This window comes from Agelaius tricolor, unplaced genomic scaffold (assembly GCF_023055355.1).
Source record: "Agelaius tricolor isolate 1412-34295 unplaced genomic scaffold, bAgeTri1.0.p SCAF_11, whole genome shotgun sequence".
Lineage (NCBI taxonomy): Eukaryota > Metazoa > Chordata > Aves > Passeriformes > Icteridae > Agelaius > Agelaius tricolor.
In genome coordinates, this window is record NW_027269271.1 from 3,986,303 (window position 1) to 4,005,312 (window position 19,010).

The 19,010-nt window shown below is 47.5% G+C and overlaps 1 protein-coding gene across 11 annotated transcripts in view; it reads right to left on the reverse strand.

The window, feature by feature from the left end:
• RASAL2 (RAS protein activator like 2) overlaps window positions 1–19,010 on the reverse strand; it is a 165,316-nt gene that overhangs the window by 8,283 nt on the left and 138,023 nt on the right. For 9 of the 11 annotated variants that reach the window (XM_071435891.1, XM_071435889.1, XM_071435892.1 and 6 more), the window contains 11 exons: window positions 18,368–18,466; window positions 17,041–17,595; window positions 14,769–14,913; window positions 12,014–12,158; window positions 10,903–11,139; window positions 10,042–10,243; window positions 7,561–7,760; window positions 5,534–6,386; window positions 2,115–2,249; window positions 881–1,083; window positions 356–443 (listed from right to left, as the gene is read on the reverse strand). In XM_071435891.1, the coding sequence (XP_071291992.1) occupies window positions 356–443; window positions 881–1,083; window positions 2,115–2,249; window positions 5,534–6,386; window positions 7,561–7,760; window positions 10,042–10,243; window positions 10,903–11,139; window positions 12,014–12,158; window positions 14,769–14,913; window positions 17,041–17,595; window positions 18,368–18,466 (2,862 nt within the window). The remainder of the gene's footprint in view (window positions 1–355; window positions 444–880; window positions 1,084–2,114; window positions 2,250–5,533; window positions 6,387–7,560; window positions 7,761–10,041; window positions 10,244–10,902; window positions 11,140–12,013; window positions 12,159–14,768; window positions 14,914–17,040; window positions 17,596–18,367; window positions 18,467–19,010) is intronic. The other 2 variants (XM_071435888.1, XM_071435886.1) reach the window with 1 other exon arrangement.

The following is a 19,010-nucleotide window of genomic DNA, read 5'->3' on the forward strand; positions in this document are numbered from 1 at the left end:
GCTAAACTATGCTGGGGTGAGGCACAGCTTTCCCACAGGTGCCAGGCCCACGCTTGGAACAGCATCTACACAATGCACTGCTAATCCTTTACTCCCTTGGGATCTCACAAAGCAGCAAAGGTTTTGGAGACATGATCAGTCCTGGGATTTGTTGCCAGGCTGCCTGGCTGCCTCAAAGCCCAGGTCAGACAGTATAAAATAAAGTCCAAAGTTGTCTCCCAGAGGCAATAAGTGACCTGTGTCACACTGAGGGCTGATATGGCTTGGAAGGTAGAGAACAGTGCTGGGGCAGGAGAGAGGGGCCAAGAACAGGTTGTACACACAGGTTCTGGGAGATCCCAAGCTCTTTACCTACCTGTGCATCAATGATTTTCTGCTTTGCATCAATGACTGCTTGCATCTCAGCATGATCCTTTTTCAGCTCCTCTTCAACAGCCATGAGTCTGATGAGCAAAGAGAGGGACGAATTAGGACAGTTTAATATCATTCCCAAGTGTTTCAGGTACTCTGGCCTGTTGGTTTGACTTCTCTGCTTCTCTTGGCTCTCCAAGAGAAGAATTCTGCTGCTCTCAGGAAAGCTTATCTCTCCATATGACACTCCCAGTTGCCCAACCTTGCTATTTTCAGAATGGACATTGCCAAAAACGCCACTGCTCTGAAAAACTAATTTCACGTACAGATTCCAAACAACAACAAAAATAAAGACCTGGACCCAGAGACCTAAAGTAAAAATTCCTAAATATTTTCTTTTACCTTCCTGACAATCTCAGGCAAGTTTCCACACCTGCATCCCCATTTCTTCAGCTCTGAGGATGGAGCTGCACAGGGGAGCTGCTTGTTTTGTTTGGAAAGCCCAGTCCTGAGCTTCCCAAAGCCTCACCTGCTGATGATACTTTTCATCTGGCTGTCCTTCTCCTCCTGCTGCCTGCGCAGCCTGTCCTCACTGTCTTCCAGTCGAGATTTGTAGTCTGTGAGCAGCTTCTGCATCTGCTGCTCCTGCACCAGGAGCCGCCGCTCGTACTCCTCCAGCCGGCGGCTGGACACGCGCAGGCGCTCCTTCAGCTTGGCGATCTCCTGCTCGTACTGAGGGCCAGGGAGGCACCAGGGAACCAGGGGCAAAGCAGAAAAAAGTAGAGGTCAGATCCTTATAATGCTCTGCTGCTCCTTAGGGGAGTGTTGTTGTTTGGTTTATTTTTAGGGAAAAATAAGCTGATGGAAGTAAAGGAAGTGAGAAGCAAACATAGGGGTGACCATAGAGAAGGAGCATCCAGCTGCTCCCACGCTGTGGGGTTATCACCCTGCAGCACAATTCCAGCAGTCAGAGGGCTCTGACATGGCTCCTCAGCCCTGACTGGTCACATCCTGCCTTACTCCAGACTCCAGCAGTTCTCAGGCAGATGCTGCTAACAGTGCTCAATTGCTGGCCTGGGCTGCCCAAACTTAAAGACCCAGACTTATGCAGAACCCAAAAAACTCGCTCTTTAGGACCTAATCAATCAGGGCAGGTCAGAGCAAACCAGTCACTGCAAAGCAGAGCCTTACTTGGCTGAGCTTTTGTTCTTCTTGTCTCTCTGGGCAATCATTTCTGCAATAGTGCCATGAATCTCAATATGTTGCTTTGTTTTGGGTTCATTCCCCTTTCCTAACAATCCTATGTTTCTGCTTCTTTGTCCACTAAATGTTCTTCTCACTCCCTGCCTTCTCAAAATACCAGACCTCTTACACAACAACTCCATCCTCAAGCAACACATGGCTATGACTGTATTTGGAAAAATGAGATCTACTCCTGAAAAAACACACAGTTTCAAAAACAGACCATGCAGATTTCTGTGCAGCTCAGAAACCTTGCAGTACCTGGGTGGCAGGCATTTGCCTCAGGAGAAGTCCAAGACAAAATCTGACTGCTGCTACTGGTAAAAGCTGAGCTGCAGCCCTGCATAGTCCCTGTGCATGTCCTGTGCTCAGTGGGGTTAACAATCCTAATTTATTTACAGAGTTAGTGATCACTGTAACTAATATAACCTGTGAGAGAATGTGTGATGCTGTGACAGCAGGGCCTGAAAGTCCCTCTGAACTCTCACTGTGGGGTGCAGAGCACTCAGAATCAAATCTACCTTCTCAGCATGCTTGACTTCATCCAGGCTCTGAGCCGTGTCCTTCTTGGTGTCCTCGTACTGGCCGTTGTTGAACACCCACGCCGCCGTCCTTTCCACCGGGGACAGCGTGGCCGAGTCCACTGGTGACTGCACCTGGGGCAGAGACACCTGGTGTTGGCATCCACCACAGAAACTGCACACCTACCAGCTCTGACATCCAGCTCAGCTAGAGGAGAAAGATACCCATGGGTCTGGCAGCCTCAAAGGAGCCCCAGAAGATCTCCTGCAGGGATACTCCATCCTGCCTTGACTTTGGACCTACAGCACCTACCTGAATCCCTCTAAAACCAATGCACTTTAGAAAATTTTCTTCTTCTCTAAGTGAGTTACTCTCTGAAAAAGTTCTTGTTTCCCAATCCCATTCACATCCACCTCTACCCTTTACCACACTGCCAGGAAGGCTTTCTCACCCTGCCACCTCTTGCACAGAGAACACACAGTGACAGAGCTCAGCTCACAGCATGTTCAGGTGAGACAGGCTGGTTTCCCTGAGTGCTGAGGAGCTCCAGGAGCAGCCTCCTCAGCCAGGCTGGGACAGACTGCAGTGGGGCATGGGGCTGCACAGCCTGGCAGGACTTGATGTGGCAGGGAGGTGTGACATGATCCCAGCAGTGCCTGCCAGGTTTGCATGGTCCATTGCAGCGTAGCTGCCCTGCCAGGACCAGCTGTGCTGACTGGGAGAAATGTCCAACCTCTCTGGAGGCTCTCTCTCCCCTCTTCAAGGGAATCCAAAATGGGAGCCAAGAAAAGAGACAAGAAACTCTCTGCCTGGCTGGGGAAAACATGGCTTGCTACAAATTCCAAGCAATTTTCACAGACAAATACAAGTTTATAAGTGCAGGAATTAGCATAATTACTCCTGAAAGAGCAACATTGTCTTACATTTTTGAGAAATGCAAAAAAAAAAACCCATCAACTTCTCCCCAACTGCAGCTTCTTTTTGTGCCCAGGCAGCTCTTCAGCTCCCTGCCTGGCCCAGTGGTGCACCCAAGTGCACTGTGCTCCCTGAGCTCTCCATGGGGGAGGAAGAGCTTCTTTAGGAGCCAGGGATCATGCCACCCTCTTGCTGTGTTTCTCCTGTTCAGGAAGACAAGGCTGGTGCTGGATCTGCTCCCACAGCTCAGCTGTCCTGAGCAGCCATAGACACTCCAGCACGGGAAGAAACCTCAGCAGAAGTGTAAAGGCAAAGAAAAGGCATAGGAATTAGGCAAAAATTCTTGGATTTAGGCAAAGGCCTTTTGCATAGAAGGAAGTTTTCACAACAAGTTAACAGCCCCTTAGGTGTGGTGTGGCAGCCTGGCAAAGCTCATGAATTCAGATGTTTTTGATGGCATTTGCTGTCAGGCAGCCAGAGCAAGGGAGACCATGGCCCATGTGTGGCTGTGAATGGCTGGAGAAATCAGGAACAGGAGGAATGAACACTGTCACCAGCCACTGGAGCTGCAGGGGACTCAGAGAGCAGAAAGGTGACATCCCCAGCCCTGCACCAGATTGCTGAGCAGCAGCAAACCTGGCCAAACAAGCTTCCAAGTGTAGCACAGAATATTTCCAGCAGCCAAATTGTAGAAGCCATCAAGACCAAGGGGATGGCAAGTCACACATGCTAATGGGTTACAAGTTATTCTCTAATAAAGGGCAAAAAAAGAATTAGCCTGCTAGGATCACGTATTAATTCCCCTCTTTGCCTCTCTTCCAGAGGAACACACTGACATTTCTGTTCCCACCTACCTCCTAAATGGAAATGGAAGGCAAAAAGTGACCTCTCCCAGCAAACAAAGGGCCCAGCTCTATATTCAGAAACAAATGGGACTTGTAGAGAACAGAGTCTAATAATTATAACGCCCACAAAACATGCCTAGAAAGAACATGCCCAGAAAGAACATGCCCAACTTCTCTTTTCCCTTTCTCTTTTTTAAACAAGAACCGAATTCCACAACAAGATTTGCAATTAAAAGAACCCAATGGAATTTGCCTTGAAAAAAATGTTGGCCACTCTATTTGGCACCATTCAAGACATTGTTGATGGGTGTGGGGAAGGAGAGAACAAATTGATTTCTCTGAATAAAGCAGGAGCAAGAACTCTAATGAATCCAGTGGAAACAATTAGTACAGAAAGTACAGTGGGAAAACAAGCAGATGCACATCCCCTGCACATTTATCCTTGTTACTGGCCTAAACTGTGCTATCAGAACCACACAAGGTCTGGTTGTATTCCACAAAAAACCCTTCATCTAGCCATGCCCCTATGCCCCACTGTAAAACACACACTGCAGGGAGTACAAACACACACACACTTCAAATAACAAACAATTACTTCCTTGGGTATTACTAACTTGGCATACTAAGCTTTGGCTTGTGATTCAGTGTTTCTGGTCTCATACTTCAATGAATTTGAGGTATCAAAGTAGTTTTGAAGCCCTGATTGCTCCTGGGTTCCCAGGCATCACCCAGGGATGTAACATTCAGGAGTTTGCCAAGAAAGCTCCACTGTCAGGGAACACCAAGTTTGGGCACAGCAGAGGTTCTTCTGCCACCTTCACCTCACAGCCCAAAGCCTTCCCTCTGCAAGAGCTCTGATCTGCAGATCATGTTTTCCACCTTCACTGCAGCATTGAAATACTCACTTCTTCTGTAAAATTAAACTAATGTAGGAAAGTATTTTCATACACAGCAAATCACAACAGGATTTTTTTTTTAAAGATAAAGGAATGTTGGCTTTTTGACAGGAAAATCTTGATTTATAGTTGCCTATGAGCAACTGATAATGTGCATTAGGAGTTGGTAGATATAAGCACTCCTTTCCACAAAAAAATTTGCATTATTCATAGTTTGGGATGATTAATGAAAAAACAGCACTTTTCTGAGGAACAGCAAGAGATTGCTTCATCACGGTGAAATATGGATTTCTCCACACTTTAGACAACTGTGCTTATTTGTTATTTTGGCAGCAGTTATCCTGTGATGTTTTATCTTTGTTCATTTCCCTGTTTCGAGGCAGCTCTGCTTTTAAATTAGCACCACAGGGCAAATGCAGTCTCATGTGGCGATCTGAACTACCACTACAAAGCTGCTCCTGTTTTTTTTCCTTTGTATTCAGGGAAATTTTCCAGTTTTGTTTCTTTCAGCAGGTTTGCTGCTACCTTAGTTAAATGGAAAACAGTTGTTTTTTTTCTTCAGATTTAGTACAAAAGCATCCCAGTGGCACAGATAAGGTGGCTTGCCGAGCTTGTGAGAGCGACAAGCACAATTATTCCTTACACTTGCTACTGGCCACTGGTGTAAGTGCTGCTGTTATTGATTCAGCTTGGAGGTCAAGAAAGCTTTGGAGGCCAAGGGCTGAGCACCAAAGCAGAGGCCTGGAGGCAGGACTGCCTTACCTGCTGCGTTTGCTGCCGCTGAATGGCCCGCACCTTGGGCACGGGGCTTTCCCGGGAGGACGAGGACTGGTGCCGGGAGCGGTTCCCGTTCTGCACGGGCTCCGTGCCCAGGGCCGCCGAGGCGCCGGAGACGCTGCCCGTGCTGCGCAGGGAGGGGCTGTGCGTCAGCGTGTGCAGCGTCTTGGCCCTGGTGCCCAGCACGGCCTGCTCCATCTTGCGGATCTGCGCCTGGCTGCTGCTGTTCTGCCGCGGCAGCACCACGGGCACGTGCCTGTCGGGGCGCCGCGCCGAGTCCTCGCTCTGCGAGCTGCGCTTGGCCGACTCCTCCAGGCTGCTGTTGCTGCGCCCGCTGGGCTTGAAGTCCTCGCTGTTGCTGCGGCTCCGGGAGCTGGCCGTGCTCAGGTTCTCCGGGCTGGAGTCCACAGAGGCCTTGGCCGTGGGGGGGCTCGGGTTGTTGAGCTGGTAAACCGGGTTTTGGAAGGAGAGGGGCCGGAGGCTGCCCTGTTGGTTCCACGCCGGGTGCAGCGGCCTCCGGACCTGGGGAGCGCTCTGGGGCGTGCTCTGGGCGTCCCACAGCTGTTTGATGTTGGCCACCTGGGTGACGGAGAGCTGGCTGCCCGCCAGGCGCAAAGGCACGTCGTGCATCATGGAGGCGGCGTCGCCATGAGCTGCGTGGGGGTCCTGCAGGTCCATGAGGGAGATGCTACGGCCGTTGGGCAAGACACTTACCTTCTCATCCTTCTCTGAGCAAGCCATGCTCTGGGTGGATGCCTGCTGAACCAGCAGTAAGGTCTTGCCCCTAAAATGTCCATCTACATTTTCCTGGGTTGGAGACTTCATCTTGTTTATGTCACTGTGGAGTGGAAAGGAATTTGGTTAAATTTTTGAGCAGCCAAGACCCCGAGAGATCTGTCCCAGAGAAGTCTTTCTACCTCACTTAACCTCCCCCCACTGAAAGCTTCAAGGAGCCAGACTTCCTTTTAAGAGCTCTTTGTGTGCAAGTCAGAACACACTCTTCCTTAATTATCTCTTATCTTGGAGAATGGTGTTTGATTCAAGACATCCTTCATCTTTATTTTTTTTTTAACAGGTGAAATCTAAACCATTCCCACTAAATCCTCCCCCCTTAGTCACTTCTGTCTCTAGCAACACTTCAGATGCCATTTAACCCTTTGCCATTACAAGAGATGGGACAAAAGGAAATCGCCTCAAGTAGTGCCAGGGATGGTTTTTAAATTGGATACCAGGAACCATTTCTTCACCCAAAGGATCGTCAACACTGGCTCAGGCTGCCCAGGCAGTGCTGGAGTCACCATCCTTGGAAGGTGTTGAGATGTGGCACATGAGGACATGGTTTAGCGGTGGCCTTGGCAGTGCAGGGCGAATGGCTGCACTTGAGACTCTTAGAGGGCTTTTCCAACTTGAATGATTCTGTGTATTATGGAGGTCTTAAAATTCAGCAGGAGCTGTGTGAAGGCTCCTTCAGAGCTGGATATAAGCTCAGGGGGCACGTGCCAAACTGGCCCTTGTACCTGACAGCACAGGTACTGCAGCAGCTGAGCCCTTTGGCAGCTCTGCCATGTCACAGCTCCAGATTAACAGCTGTTACAGTGTGAGAAATGCTGCATAAAACACAGGAGGGACTACTTCTGCTGTTCCACAGGCAATACATTTCACCTACAGCTCAGTTTTTCCATTAGCAGCCTGATGGCCAGAAGGAAACACCATGGCTGACTGTGCACTCAGGCTGGCAGTAAATCACAGAACTGGTTTTTTTATCAGCTCAAGTCACTGACTCCCAGAGATGTGGTTGAGTCCTGGGTAAGTCCAAAGCTCCAGGTGCCCAGTGCCACCTTGTGCACCTCTTACTGGGATGGTCTATTCCCTGTGAGAGAGGCCCCATTCCACAGCTCAGGTGATGAAGCCCCCAACCCTCAGAACCACAGAAGGATTTTGCTGGAAGGAGACCTCAAAGATCATCTCCTTCCAACTCCTCACAGCTTTACAACCCCACAGCTGGGACGTACCCATCGCTGGGGTCCTCAGTTATCTTCTGAAGTCCCGAGGAGAGACTTCCAGCGACGTTTGGGCTGGAGCTGTGCTCCGTGAAACGCTTCAGCTGCTGCTGCGTGGGTGTGGGGCTGGTCATGGATTTTGTGATATCCGCAAGAATACGGGGGAGAGGTCCCAGTTTTGCCACGGTTGCCTGTAGGAAGGAATTTTCACCCTAATTGGATACAAGCACCACGACATCCGGCGGGTTTGTGATTTTTTTGGTACCGATGCACAGAGGCGGAGGGATGGAGTGGAAGGAAGGAGGGTGGGTGGTTGTGTGCGGGTGTGCCAGGATCGGAATGCAGTGTTATGGAGCAGCGCAACGACGGCGACCAGATGGATGGAGGAGACGAAACGGGGTGCAGCAGACATTGAGGAAAGAAAAGGAAATAGAAAAGAAATTAGGATTGACCCCCAAAAAATAAAAATCATGCTCAATAAAACAAAACTACTGCCATTCCAATGCAAAACTATCATGCAAAGCACACTGTGTCCCGGGTGGGTGAAGTCAAAGTGAAAACTACGGCATCTGCTCATTGAAGGGCATTCAAAGGCTACAGATTCAGCTGGTGGGGGGGACTTTCCAGGCAAAGGGGGTCATGTGGTAAAGGAAATGCATGCCAACAGATGAGGGGATCATGAGAGGATTGAGGGTGATGGGGAAAGGGAAGGTTTTCATTTCATAAGCCTTTCAGTTTTGGTATCCTGCATGGATGCCATCTCCTTTCGCACCGTTATCAACAATTAATTAAGCCATTCTTCCCTACCCAAACTTGAAAAAGAACTGCATGAGAGCATCAGTGATCCTCATCCCAGTATCACCCCATCAGCATGGGATGAAATGTGTGGCTCCAATTACAGGTTAGCTCAGTGCTGGCCAGGCTGAGGGTAAGAGCAGCTGGCCTTCAGCAAGGAAGGCTGCTCCTCCAGGCCCTGGCTGCTCACCCCTTTGGGCCACTGCTGGGAGATCAGCTACAGGGCATCTCCAGGCTCTTGGGACTGCAGGAAGAAGGTGAAGGAGCTGCAGATTTATTAAAAAATTAAAATTCTGCTACAAAATCAATGTTCTTCTCAAAGATACCCTTGTTTTCCCCATAAGCAGGTATTCAGCCAGTTTGGCTCCAGAGAAAGGTCTCTTTAAAGACACTTTCATACAGCACTGTGGCTATTAAAATCTCCAAGGTGGCTCCTCTCCTTATTTCCCAGCCATTCCCTACAGTAAAGCCATAATGCATGTAACTTTACCCCTTAATTCTCTTTTTAGGAAACCACTGTACCAGCTCCCAAGGGCCTGCTAGGATAGATCCATACATGTAACCTACAGAAAGGGCCATGCAGATCCATACATTTGGAATCTACACTGTCTACATGGATGAGGTAAATTGAAAAACAACATCATAACTTATTATCAAACTAAGATTAATATACAGACTGTCTTTTTGAGTCAAGGGCACTTCAACTTACTCTGACACAACAAGCTCAGATTTTTGTTTTTTTCTTTTAAGTAATGTACAGTGAAAAAATAGATACACAACCAGTAACTACTTTGGCAAACCCTAATGCAATAAAAATTGAGTACATTGCTATTCACCTTACTTCTCCAGTTTCAAAAGAAAGAATAATATACATGGAACATGGACAAAATAATGCACCTCTAAAAATTGAAGTATGGAACAGTTCCAAGCACTTAAAAAAATAAAAACACTCAGTTCAGCTTTTCTGGGCCTTATCAGCTACCTTTGCTATCAAGATTTTAATGATTTTGGTTCCTGCAAACCCACATAGCCAAGGAAGATCAAAGCTCTGTCTTTGCTGCTTCTATAGCTAAATGGAAGCAGTGCTCATTGCTGGTGGTGTCTGCTGAGATCAGAAGAACAGAACCTGGACACTGCACACGAGCCCAGCCCAGGGCACAGCAGAAAGCATCTTGCTCTGCTGCAGGATGGCACTCGGAGCAGATCCAGCCTCTTACACGGCATTCCTTGTGTGCCAAAACCAAAGACTACGGAAATGAGAGCATCTCAGCAGGCTTTGGATCGGGCTCTTGATGAGAACAGCTCCACAGGGCCAACTCATCCTCCATCAGAACCAGGGGAGGGCCTGCTGTGCAGCAAAGCACCACAAGGCACAGCAAATGTGGCCTTTTCCTGTCCAAATGCCTCACTTATGAGACAGGACCGGCTGCCCAGGGATTTCAGGTCCACTTCCAAGCAATCCCTCAGCACCTGACCTTCCTAAAGGCTCTGCAAAGGGTCTGCAGGGCTGCTGAAGCCCAACCACCTCACACACCCTGCTGCAGGCCCTGATCCGAAATCCCAGAAGGAGCAGCTGTGAAACAGCACCATCACACATTCCCCTCCAAAGCTCCTGCCTTCCCCTGGTACTCCCCAGTGTTTGCTGTTGCCATGGAACCATCCCTGTATTCACCTTCCAGGGCCTCCAAACAGCTTTACCTTATCAAGCTGGGACACAACCTCCCAGAGGAGGGAATGCAGCACCGAGAGCTCCTTGCCCAGGTCGATGTAGCCGTCGTATCCAGGCATGTTGGAGATGGTATCTGGGTTAGAGAGCTCCCTCAGAAAACGCTGCATTCCTCCCCACTCGTGTTCCAAAAACTCATTCATGAAGGCCATGTACTCTTCCTTAATACCAAACCTGCAGGAAAGGGAGGTGGGGGGAAACCCAGTCAATAACCTCCACACAATATACAGAGTACAAGTGCTTACAGACAATGACTTAAACTCTTTACTTTAGACCTGCCTTCCTGAAGATTTGGAATATCTTCCAAAAAAACAAAAAAAAAAAATCAAAATCTGAAGATTTTGAAGTCTTGGAGGGAAAAAACCACATGGACAATTTAAGAGATACACTGCTTTGTTGTACTTATTTAAATACTACTACCTCACAGTTTATATTACAAATCACAGCTCTCCCTGCTCCCTCCCACAGATACTCTTTCTCTCCTCCCATGTAGGAGATGTGCTATGCCCTTTGTATCATTCAGCTGAGAATTCTGGAGGGAGAAAACATGAAAATCATGATCCTTGAAACAGCAAGGATCTTCTTTCCCTTTGAAACAGCATGGACACTATCATGGTAGTGCATAGTTTTATGCTGTGTCCCCTCCACAGAATTCAGCACACTCCAGTCTGCACGTAAGGAGAATTTATCTGACGTGTCTCAAGTGTTCACACCCAAGTGAGAAGATTCCCCCTGCGCTAAATCTGCTTTCAGTCTGCCACAGAAGCAGCTGCCTGTGAGCACAGCCAGGAATGGGGCACGCTGCAGGTTTTGGTTCCCCTGGCAGCACCTACTTGGCAAAGTTGGCGAGGTTCTGGATGACCTTGGCGATGAGGGTGAGCGTGCGGGAGGTCTGGTCATCAGGGTACTCCTGCATCAGGTTGAAGAGGCTGGGGGACATGATGGCAGGGCACAGGAAACGCAGGAACAGCGAGGCACTGATCAGGCGCTCACTGATGTCCTGCTTGCCCCTGTTCAGGCACTGCTGCTTCCAGGATGCAAACACCTCCTTCAGCTCGCGAGGGAACACGCTGAAAAGCAAAAGAAAACAAAAAAAAGGGAAATAAAATTGCACTGGCAACGAGATGCAAAAAGTTGAACTGGCGATCAGTCACCCAAAACACTTTATCTGTGAGAAAACATCTTTTTTTACCTCCCCTTTTTTCCTCTTTCTCTCTAGGCTAGGTAATGTCATTAAGCCTCTATTCATAGATCCCCATTTAATCTGGTGGCACTTAAGTAGTCTTTAAAGCACCCCTTGTTCATCTGTGTTAAGTGAAGCCATTTCCAGACAGGCTGATTTGCAAGCTAGAACTACTTATCCATTGCTACCCTGGAGCAAACAGGCTATTAGAATACTGAAAACAAACGAGCCAAACTGAGCTCATCTCCATATCTGACAGTTTTACCTTGCTTGTTAAGCTCTCAATATTATGCCTTTGCCTCATGCCAAAGCAGAAAGGCCCCTCTTCTTCCACTGCTACTCAGAAACAGAGATGAATAGAAATCTCCCTGCCAGTGCTTCCTCCCTGTGATTTCCTGTTCAATTCCACATATCTGAAGGGTCTAAAACTCTTCTGTACACATCAAAACTTGCAGCTTTTTATGCCAAGTCCAAGCTAAGCTATTATCTTCTGACTTTATTCCCTCCTTATCCAGCCACTCTCAGTATGTGCTCCCTTGGCAGGGGATTTGGGGAGGTGTGGTTTGTGGGCTGGGACCCCTCAGTCTGGGCACAGGTTCCACCTGCAATCTGGAGGCAGTGAGGAGAGGGCACAAAGGCAGCCTGGGAGGATGGAAGGGGCTGTGCTCCTTCCCTGTCCCACTGCTGCTCCCTCACCCTCAGAGGAGGAACAGGCACCCCTGAGCAAAGAGGGACAAAGGGAGGGAAGGAAGGTGCCTTACCAGTAGGAATTGATAATCTTGCAGAAGACCAGCTCACAACACATTTTCAGGTTGCACTGATGATCTGCTAATTCACTCTGTGAGCACCTGCTGGGATCTGCTTCACAGTTTTCATCTGACTCATACACAGCCTTGATAAACTCCCCTGGAAAAAGGGAAGAGGAAGGAACCAGGGTAGTTACAAGAAAAGCCTACTTGACACACCTTTAAATCCTGCTTATGTCTTTCCCTGGAACTGCCTGTCCTGCTCTGGGTGTCTGCAGCTCAGCCTCCAGACACCAGCTGTTGGGGACACTCCTCCCAGCCCTTTCCCAACAGAGCACAGCCTGGGCTCTGATGCTGCAGCCTCCTGTGCCCTTGTGTCCCCAAGCACAGATGCAAAAACAGGATGGCTCTGCTTAGCAACCCTACAGGCACTTCCCTTATGGCCTAGAGAGGAGGATTTGACTTGGTATTCAAACAGTGTTATCAACTATGAAATTATCCACAGTCCTAGGAATGAAGCTGTGTGTTATTTGTCTTCATAATTTCCCCAGAAAATGCTCTGGCAATGATATTTATTTATATTATTGCTAAAGCTGCCCTTTTTTTTAATTTTAAAAAGTGTCACCTTGCTCTTGAATAGGAGTAATACCCAAGCCCTAGCTAGATGCTGCTGACTTTCTCAACCTCTTATATCAACACCTTACAGCGTTTTTATGGCCTGCATCTTCAAGCTCCTTGGCATTTCTGTCACCCTTCCCTTTCAGCATCACAACAGAAACTGCTCACATACAAACCACATGAAGCTGGCTTTGTTTGACAGACTGGAATGAGCTACTCAGTGGTTTCCCTCCTCTATATGCAGGCATTCCAAGTGATTTTTAAGCTGCTGGGTGTTCACTAGGAAAAACCCTTTATTCACTGGTTTAATGATTCAAGGTCTTTCAAGTTCATCTCCTCAGATGATCTCACTGGCTCTAAGCTAACACAAGGTTTATTTGTGGAAAAGGGGTTTGTTTTCAGCCTTTGCTTTCCTAAAACCCCTTAAATACCTCTCAGCCCCTTCCCAAATCTCAGCTTGGTGTTGTTGCAAGCAAAGCAGGCACATTTTCTTAATTTTTGCTTACTTGCAAAACTGCTGGCGTCACTTTTGTTGAGCCAATTCTGTTTTAACTCTTGTTTACTGGATAATATTTTTTATCCTTAAACATATTTGAAACTTACTCTTTGTGGCCCAAAAGACCCTGCTATAATCAGATATAAGATTCCCTTCCAGACATGTTACATTGCTAACACCAACCACAGTGTCATTAATCCTTTCAAAGAACAGGGCAGCTGAGTAAAATGACATTTAAAACCTGACAAAGAATTAGATGGGGATATTGTCATGAGTGAAGTTGCCCTGAGCTGCAGACAAGCTGGACAGCCTTAGGGGCATTTTCCATCTCTCCTGCCTGTGATTTACCATCTTATCACTCAGTGCTAAATGATGTATTAGAAGTCATTAATGTTAGAATATTTTATGCAATTACTGCACATTAAGGAGCTTACAGTCAGCTGTAATGGAGTGGTCCCACAGCTGATGTTCAGCCTGCTGGGAAGGACAGCACAAAGCACCAGGCTGCTCGTTTCTCTGTACCAGGTGAGAGCCTACAGCGGTGACTTACACTCAGTGGTCCCACCCAGGAGAATAAGACTACCAGAACAGGCTCATTACACTCCAGAAATGGCCCAACTGGATGTAATCCCAGAGCTGACTGCAGTGACCCTTGGAGCACTAATTTAGCCAGCTATCTCCTTGATGCCTTGCCAGTGTCTGGGATTGCTGAGGACAAGTGAGACTGCTGGGAAAGCAAGCAGCTTGGCTTTTTTTCCCCTTTTTGTGAAAGGATGTGGTGTGGGACTTGGCTTTGGCCTGATCTTGTTTCTCTTGTATCAATTTCCAAAGCTTTCTTCATCCCAGAAACAACAGGGGGTGGGTGGCTCATTGTGCAACTGTGGAGAAGGAAGATTTGTGTGGAGCGGCTGAAACCCGACTGTGGTGAGGCTGTGTGAGGCAGCCAGCCTGGGTTTGGTGCCCTTTGCTGCTGACTTTGTGTGGCCAGGAATTCCCCAGGCACTGGTTATGACTAGAGCAGAACCTTTTGGTGGAGGGGGGACAATAACAAAATTTTCAGAGTCCACCCTGGCGTGTAACAGTGGGCATGAAGACCCTGTGGGGAGAAAGGAGTAGGAGATCTCAGGATGGCCAGAGAGTTTTAATGAGTCAGTGAATAAAGAGCAGGGATAAACACAGGGAAGAGGCTTCCCAGACAGGATGCATCTTGACCTCCTGTCCTGGGATGCTCAGCAGCCTTGCAGCCTCACTCCCTGGCCTTGTCTCTCCAAGGACTATGTGTCAAAACCCCTTTTTCAAGCTGTTTGTATATCAGATGGAACAAGCACCATTGCTCACAAAGAAATTGCAGTGTTAAACCTCTTTAGCACGCTAGAGACACAAAAGAAAGCTACCCAGAAAACCAGAACATGGTAATACAAACTTGAAGAGGGACTGAGCTACATCAAATCTTGCCTTGCCTTGGGTGCTACTCCTGCAGGCAGCAAAGAGCACCCTCCTCCCTGTGGAGGAAGGGCATGGAGAGCAGGACAGTGTGCTATCTGGGAATGAGACATCAGGCTGAGTGCAGCTCCTTCCCATCCCACATTCCCAGCTGCAGCCTCAGCTCAGGGTCAGCCCTTGCTGTGCAAACAGGTGGCAGATGGAGTTTCTTACCCAGTGCATCCTGGAGGTACTTCTGTCCTACCAGCTTGAGGTATTCCTCAATAGCTTTGGTAGCAAGTGTGTTCTCCCTGAAGATCAAGACATCATGTTCTGCACAACGATCTACCTCAGCCATCACCAAATCTGTCAAGAAGTCCTGAGGGAAAAAGGTCAAATGGCAAAGGTGATTTGAACCAGCTCACTTGTGCCAGGCTAACTGCAGAAGCCAAGAAGGAAGGATGTTTCAGGATAATAAATAATTTCTCAGCCTGAGACAAGGGGTGCAGCTGTTACATGAAGTAAGGAGTGAGGAAATAGCCAGGTCTCCTCTTGGGTTTATTATATTTGTAGAATGATATAAATCACAAATTATAAAGGGTGAAGCAAAAGTCTCTAAAAAAACCTTTATAGCCAAGCTTGTGTTTCAGTTTAGCTCCAGAACAGAACCTCTCAGCAGCTTGTTTATCAGAGGCTTTGTCTGCTGAAAGAAACTGTGATATCATATTTATCCTTATCTTTATAAGCAATATTCCATAGAAACATGGATTTAAAAATCCAAATTGGAAGTGACACACAAATTATTAGAGCCTGATGATATTTGAATAAGAAGAATGGCTTAACAAATTAAATTCACAAACCAAGACTGCTTTAGGATTTGGAAAAAAAGAAGTTAACATTCAACTTGCTGGTTATCTACATGACTTAACTTGAATGTATTAGACTGTTCAGGCAGGAACTGTCAGCAAGCCTTGATACAGAGAATAATCTCTTGATATAGGGTCTAATTCTACAGTAATACTTATTTCCTCAAGTGGTAACTTTATGTGAGTAAACAACATTTAGTACTCTTGGATTTCAGTCCATTATTGCTGTTCCTTTTCAACAAAATCCACAAGAATTCTTTTCACCTGGCACAAAGTGGGAACATCCAGCTGTATCCCCATCAGCAGAAGTACGAGCTGGAAGTACCCTCTTAGGAGCTTTATGGCAGCCTGAGCCACCTGTGCCTCCCATAAATAGAGGTTCAAAACTTCACACACCAGGAATGCCAAGTTATAACACTAATTTATTAACTTATTGCAGCAGGCATTGCAGCAATCCAGAGCCTGTTTTCCAGCAGGGTTTCAACATAATCTTAGCTACCAGCTTCTCTCATCAGATCACTTAAGGAACATGTTCCTGTCACACACACTGTCACAGAGATGTTTCCAAGGAGCAAGCAGAAAAGGGCCTTTGCTGGAATAGTTAGGTGAGGCTGTCCCTTGGGTGTTGTCTGCAGCCATCCTTCCACATCTCTATCCCTCTGATTTGTGCTTTACTTGCTCTAGCTGGATTCACTGGCACTACTCACCCAGCAGCAGCAGCAGCCAGAGAGATCAATCAATGCAGGCTAATGCTTCCAGAACTTCCCATGACCTGCAGGACACTCTCCCACAACCCATCTGAAGGAACCAGTGTGCACCCAGAAGCCCTAAGAGCATCCTTGGGGCAGGTGGGATCACCATTAAGTCGGTACAGATCCCCCAAATGGCTGTTCAAACACTGACCAGATCGATGCTGCATTGATCCGCTGACTCAGCGCTGACTCAGCACCAGCACCCACTGCTCAGTGTAGTACAGTGGGTATTTATTTATAGAAGTTTACCAACCTCCTGTTCACTCCTCTCTTAACCTACATCCTGATTTTAGAAATGCAAAGGACACTCAAAGGTAGGTGCTGATTTTCAGAATAACACGAAGTTACAGAGTCCTCCCGCTTACACTTTGTACACAACATCTATTGTAAATCAGAGGTGACTCTGATCAAGGGGAGAGAATTATGAGGAGGACTCCATGGATATCAGAAGGCTAATTAATTACTTTGTTATACTGTACTATAAACATTTCATCTAAACTGAGTCTGCCAAGCACTCACTCTGCACACACCTGCTCACACTGCACAGAATCTCTTGACTGTCAGCCACAGTCCCCACACACACTTGGCCCTGATAGGCCAAGGAAACAAAACACCATCACTTTGGATAAACAATCTCCATATTGCATTCTACTTTGGCACAACAGGCACAGCAGGTGATAAGAATTGTGTTTTCCCTTTCTCTGAGGTTCAGAGAATGTGAATCTTAGAAATCCTTGGGAAGAATTGTGCCTTGCTTTTCTCTGTGAAGAGGAATGTGGTAACAAACATCTGCTGCTGCTGCTGCTTATTGTCGTTGCCCCCCCAGTTTCCACCGGGAATCCCTTATCAGTGGCCAGAGTCACTCCAGCAGGAGCCAGCTGTGCTTACCTTGGCTCTCCCAGTGCTCTGAAGGATGTGCACCAAGGCAGAAGCCATCTCTTCCTTGTTCTTGACACTGATCACGGGTTCCAGCACGGAGCACAGCAGGGCGTAATTGCTGGTAACATACTCCCCAAATTCTTTGTACTGCTCCATGGGCAAGATGGTGATGGTCTGGTAGCGGGATTTGATGCGAATGGAGGGGCCCCCTGCCTTGCCTTTGTTGGCTGTGGGGGTGCTCACTGGGTACCATTTCTCCACAAACTGGCGGCCGGTCACGCTGGCCGTGGGGATGTTGACCAGCCCTACGTAATTGTTCTTGTCCTTTTTCTTCTTCTTCTCCACGTCCTTGTAGATGTGAACCGTGATGCTCTGAATGTGTGGGAGGCTGTAGAACTCAAAGTGCTCCCCCCAGAAAATGTTATCTGCTTTTGCTTTGCTGGTGGTGCGGGCAAAGAGGGTGTCATCAAGGCACAGCTCACAGAAGTATTTCTTCTTAGGGGTCAGGTCCTTGGCCTCTATGATCCAGAGGCGAAGCACGTTTTCAGCTCGACGGCAATTGTCCTGTGCGGGAGAAAGAGATCAGTTCTGACTCAAACCCCCTAAAAGTTGAATATTCCATCTTCTGAAGCAGCAGCAAAGGTGCTGCCTTTTCTGTCTGAGGCAAGGACAGAGTCAGAATTCAGAATCAGACAGTCTGATCCAGAGAGAATTGGAATCTCTAGAAAAATTGACATTTTCTAAAACAGAGGCAAAGGGCTGTCTTTTGTATGTCAAGAGTGTTGGAATAATTTTCTTCTTCAAAAGATGTATCTGAAATGCTTTAGAAAACAAACACTCTGCACAAGGGCCTGTCCAAAGCTGCCAGACTGGTGAGGAACCCCAGAGCACTGTTATCCTGCCCCTGGAAGGTAGGATTGCAGCTGTGGAGTGACTTATCAGACATTTCCAGCTGATCTATAACTTGATTCCTTGTCTCACTCCAGCTCCAATTGGTTTAATGTTGGTTTTTTTTTGGGTTCCTAGATTAAAACATGACCCTAATGAAGGCATGCCACATCTTTCCCAGGTGCATGGCCTCAGGAATCCAGCCTGCATCCCAGGCTGGCACTGGGCAGGGATCAGGAAGCAGGCTGGTGTGTGTTTACTCATTAAAGCTCTGCCCTGCTGCACTCCTGGAATAGCACAGGGCAGCTTTAGGCACACGGATGAGCGGACGGCTCCCCAGACTAAATTAATTGAGGATGCATCTGTGGGAAGGCCTGGTACACTGGACTAAAATCCAATCATCCCACCTCCATTCCCCTGCTAATCTCATTTTTGCAGTTCCCCTTACCTTCATCGGCTGCGATAGTCTGCGTATGTTTTCCATCCACCAGTCCCTCTCTGCTGCAGAGGAACAACTGAAGCATTTACTGCCCTTGGAGTAGGTTACCTGGAATGAATAAATGACAGACTGAGCTCAGGCAAGCCTGGGAGACATGGAAGAGGCTGCAAAAAGCAAGGAGGAAGATAAACAGTGCTTGAGTAACAAAGTAAATCTGAAAAAAGGAGGCAAAAATACAGCGGCCTAGAAGGCAGAGAGGATAAAAGGCCCACAAAACGCAGAGAGCAAAAGAAGTTTGAGGTTCTATAAAACTAGAGAAACTAAAGAATTTATATAAAATTAAGAGCACCAGAGGCTCCTCTTAAAGACTTTTAAACAAAGCTTTAATCAGCCAGTTAATCTTTCTTCTTTTAAAGAGTTGTTAATTGATCTGTGGCTATTAAAGCATGCTGATTTCCCTGTGAAGGCCCAGGGACACAGGATTTGGTTACCGACAGTGTAAAGACAGAACTGACAATGCATTAGCATAAGGCAAAACACACTGGCCATAATGACTTCAGTAAAAACAAAATATTTCTAGGGGTCCATAAAGACAGCAACAGCCTAAACAAACTGAGGGAGTTGTGCTCTGCTCCAGCCCTGACAGCTCTGC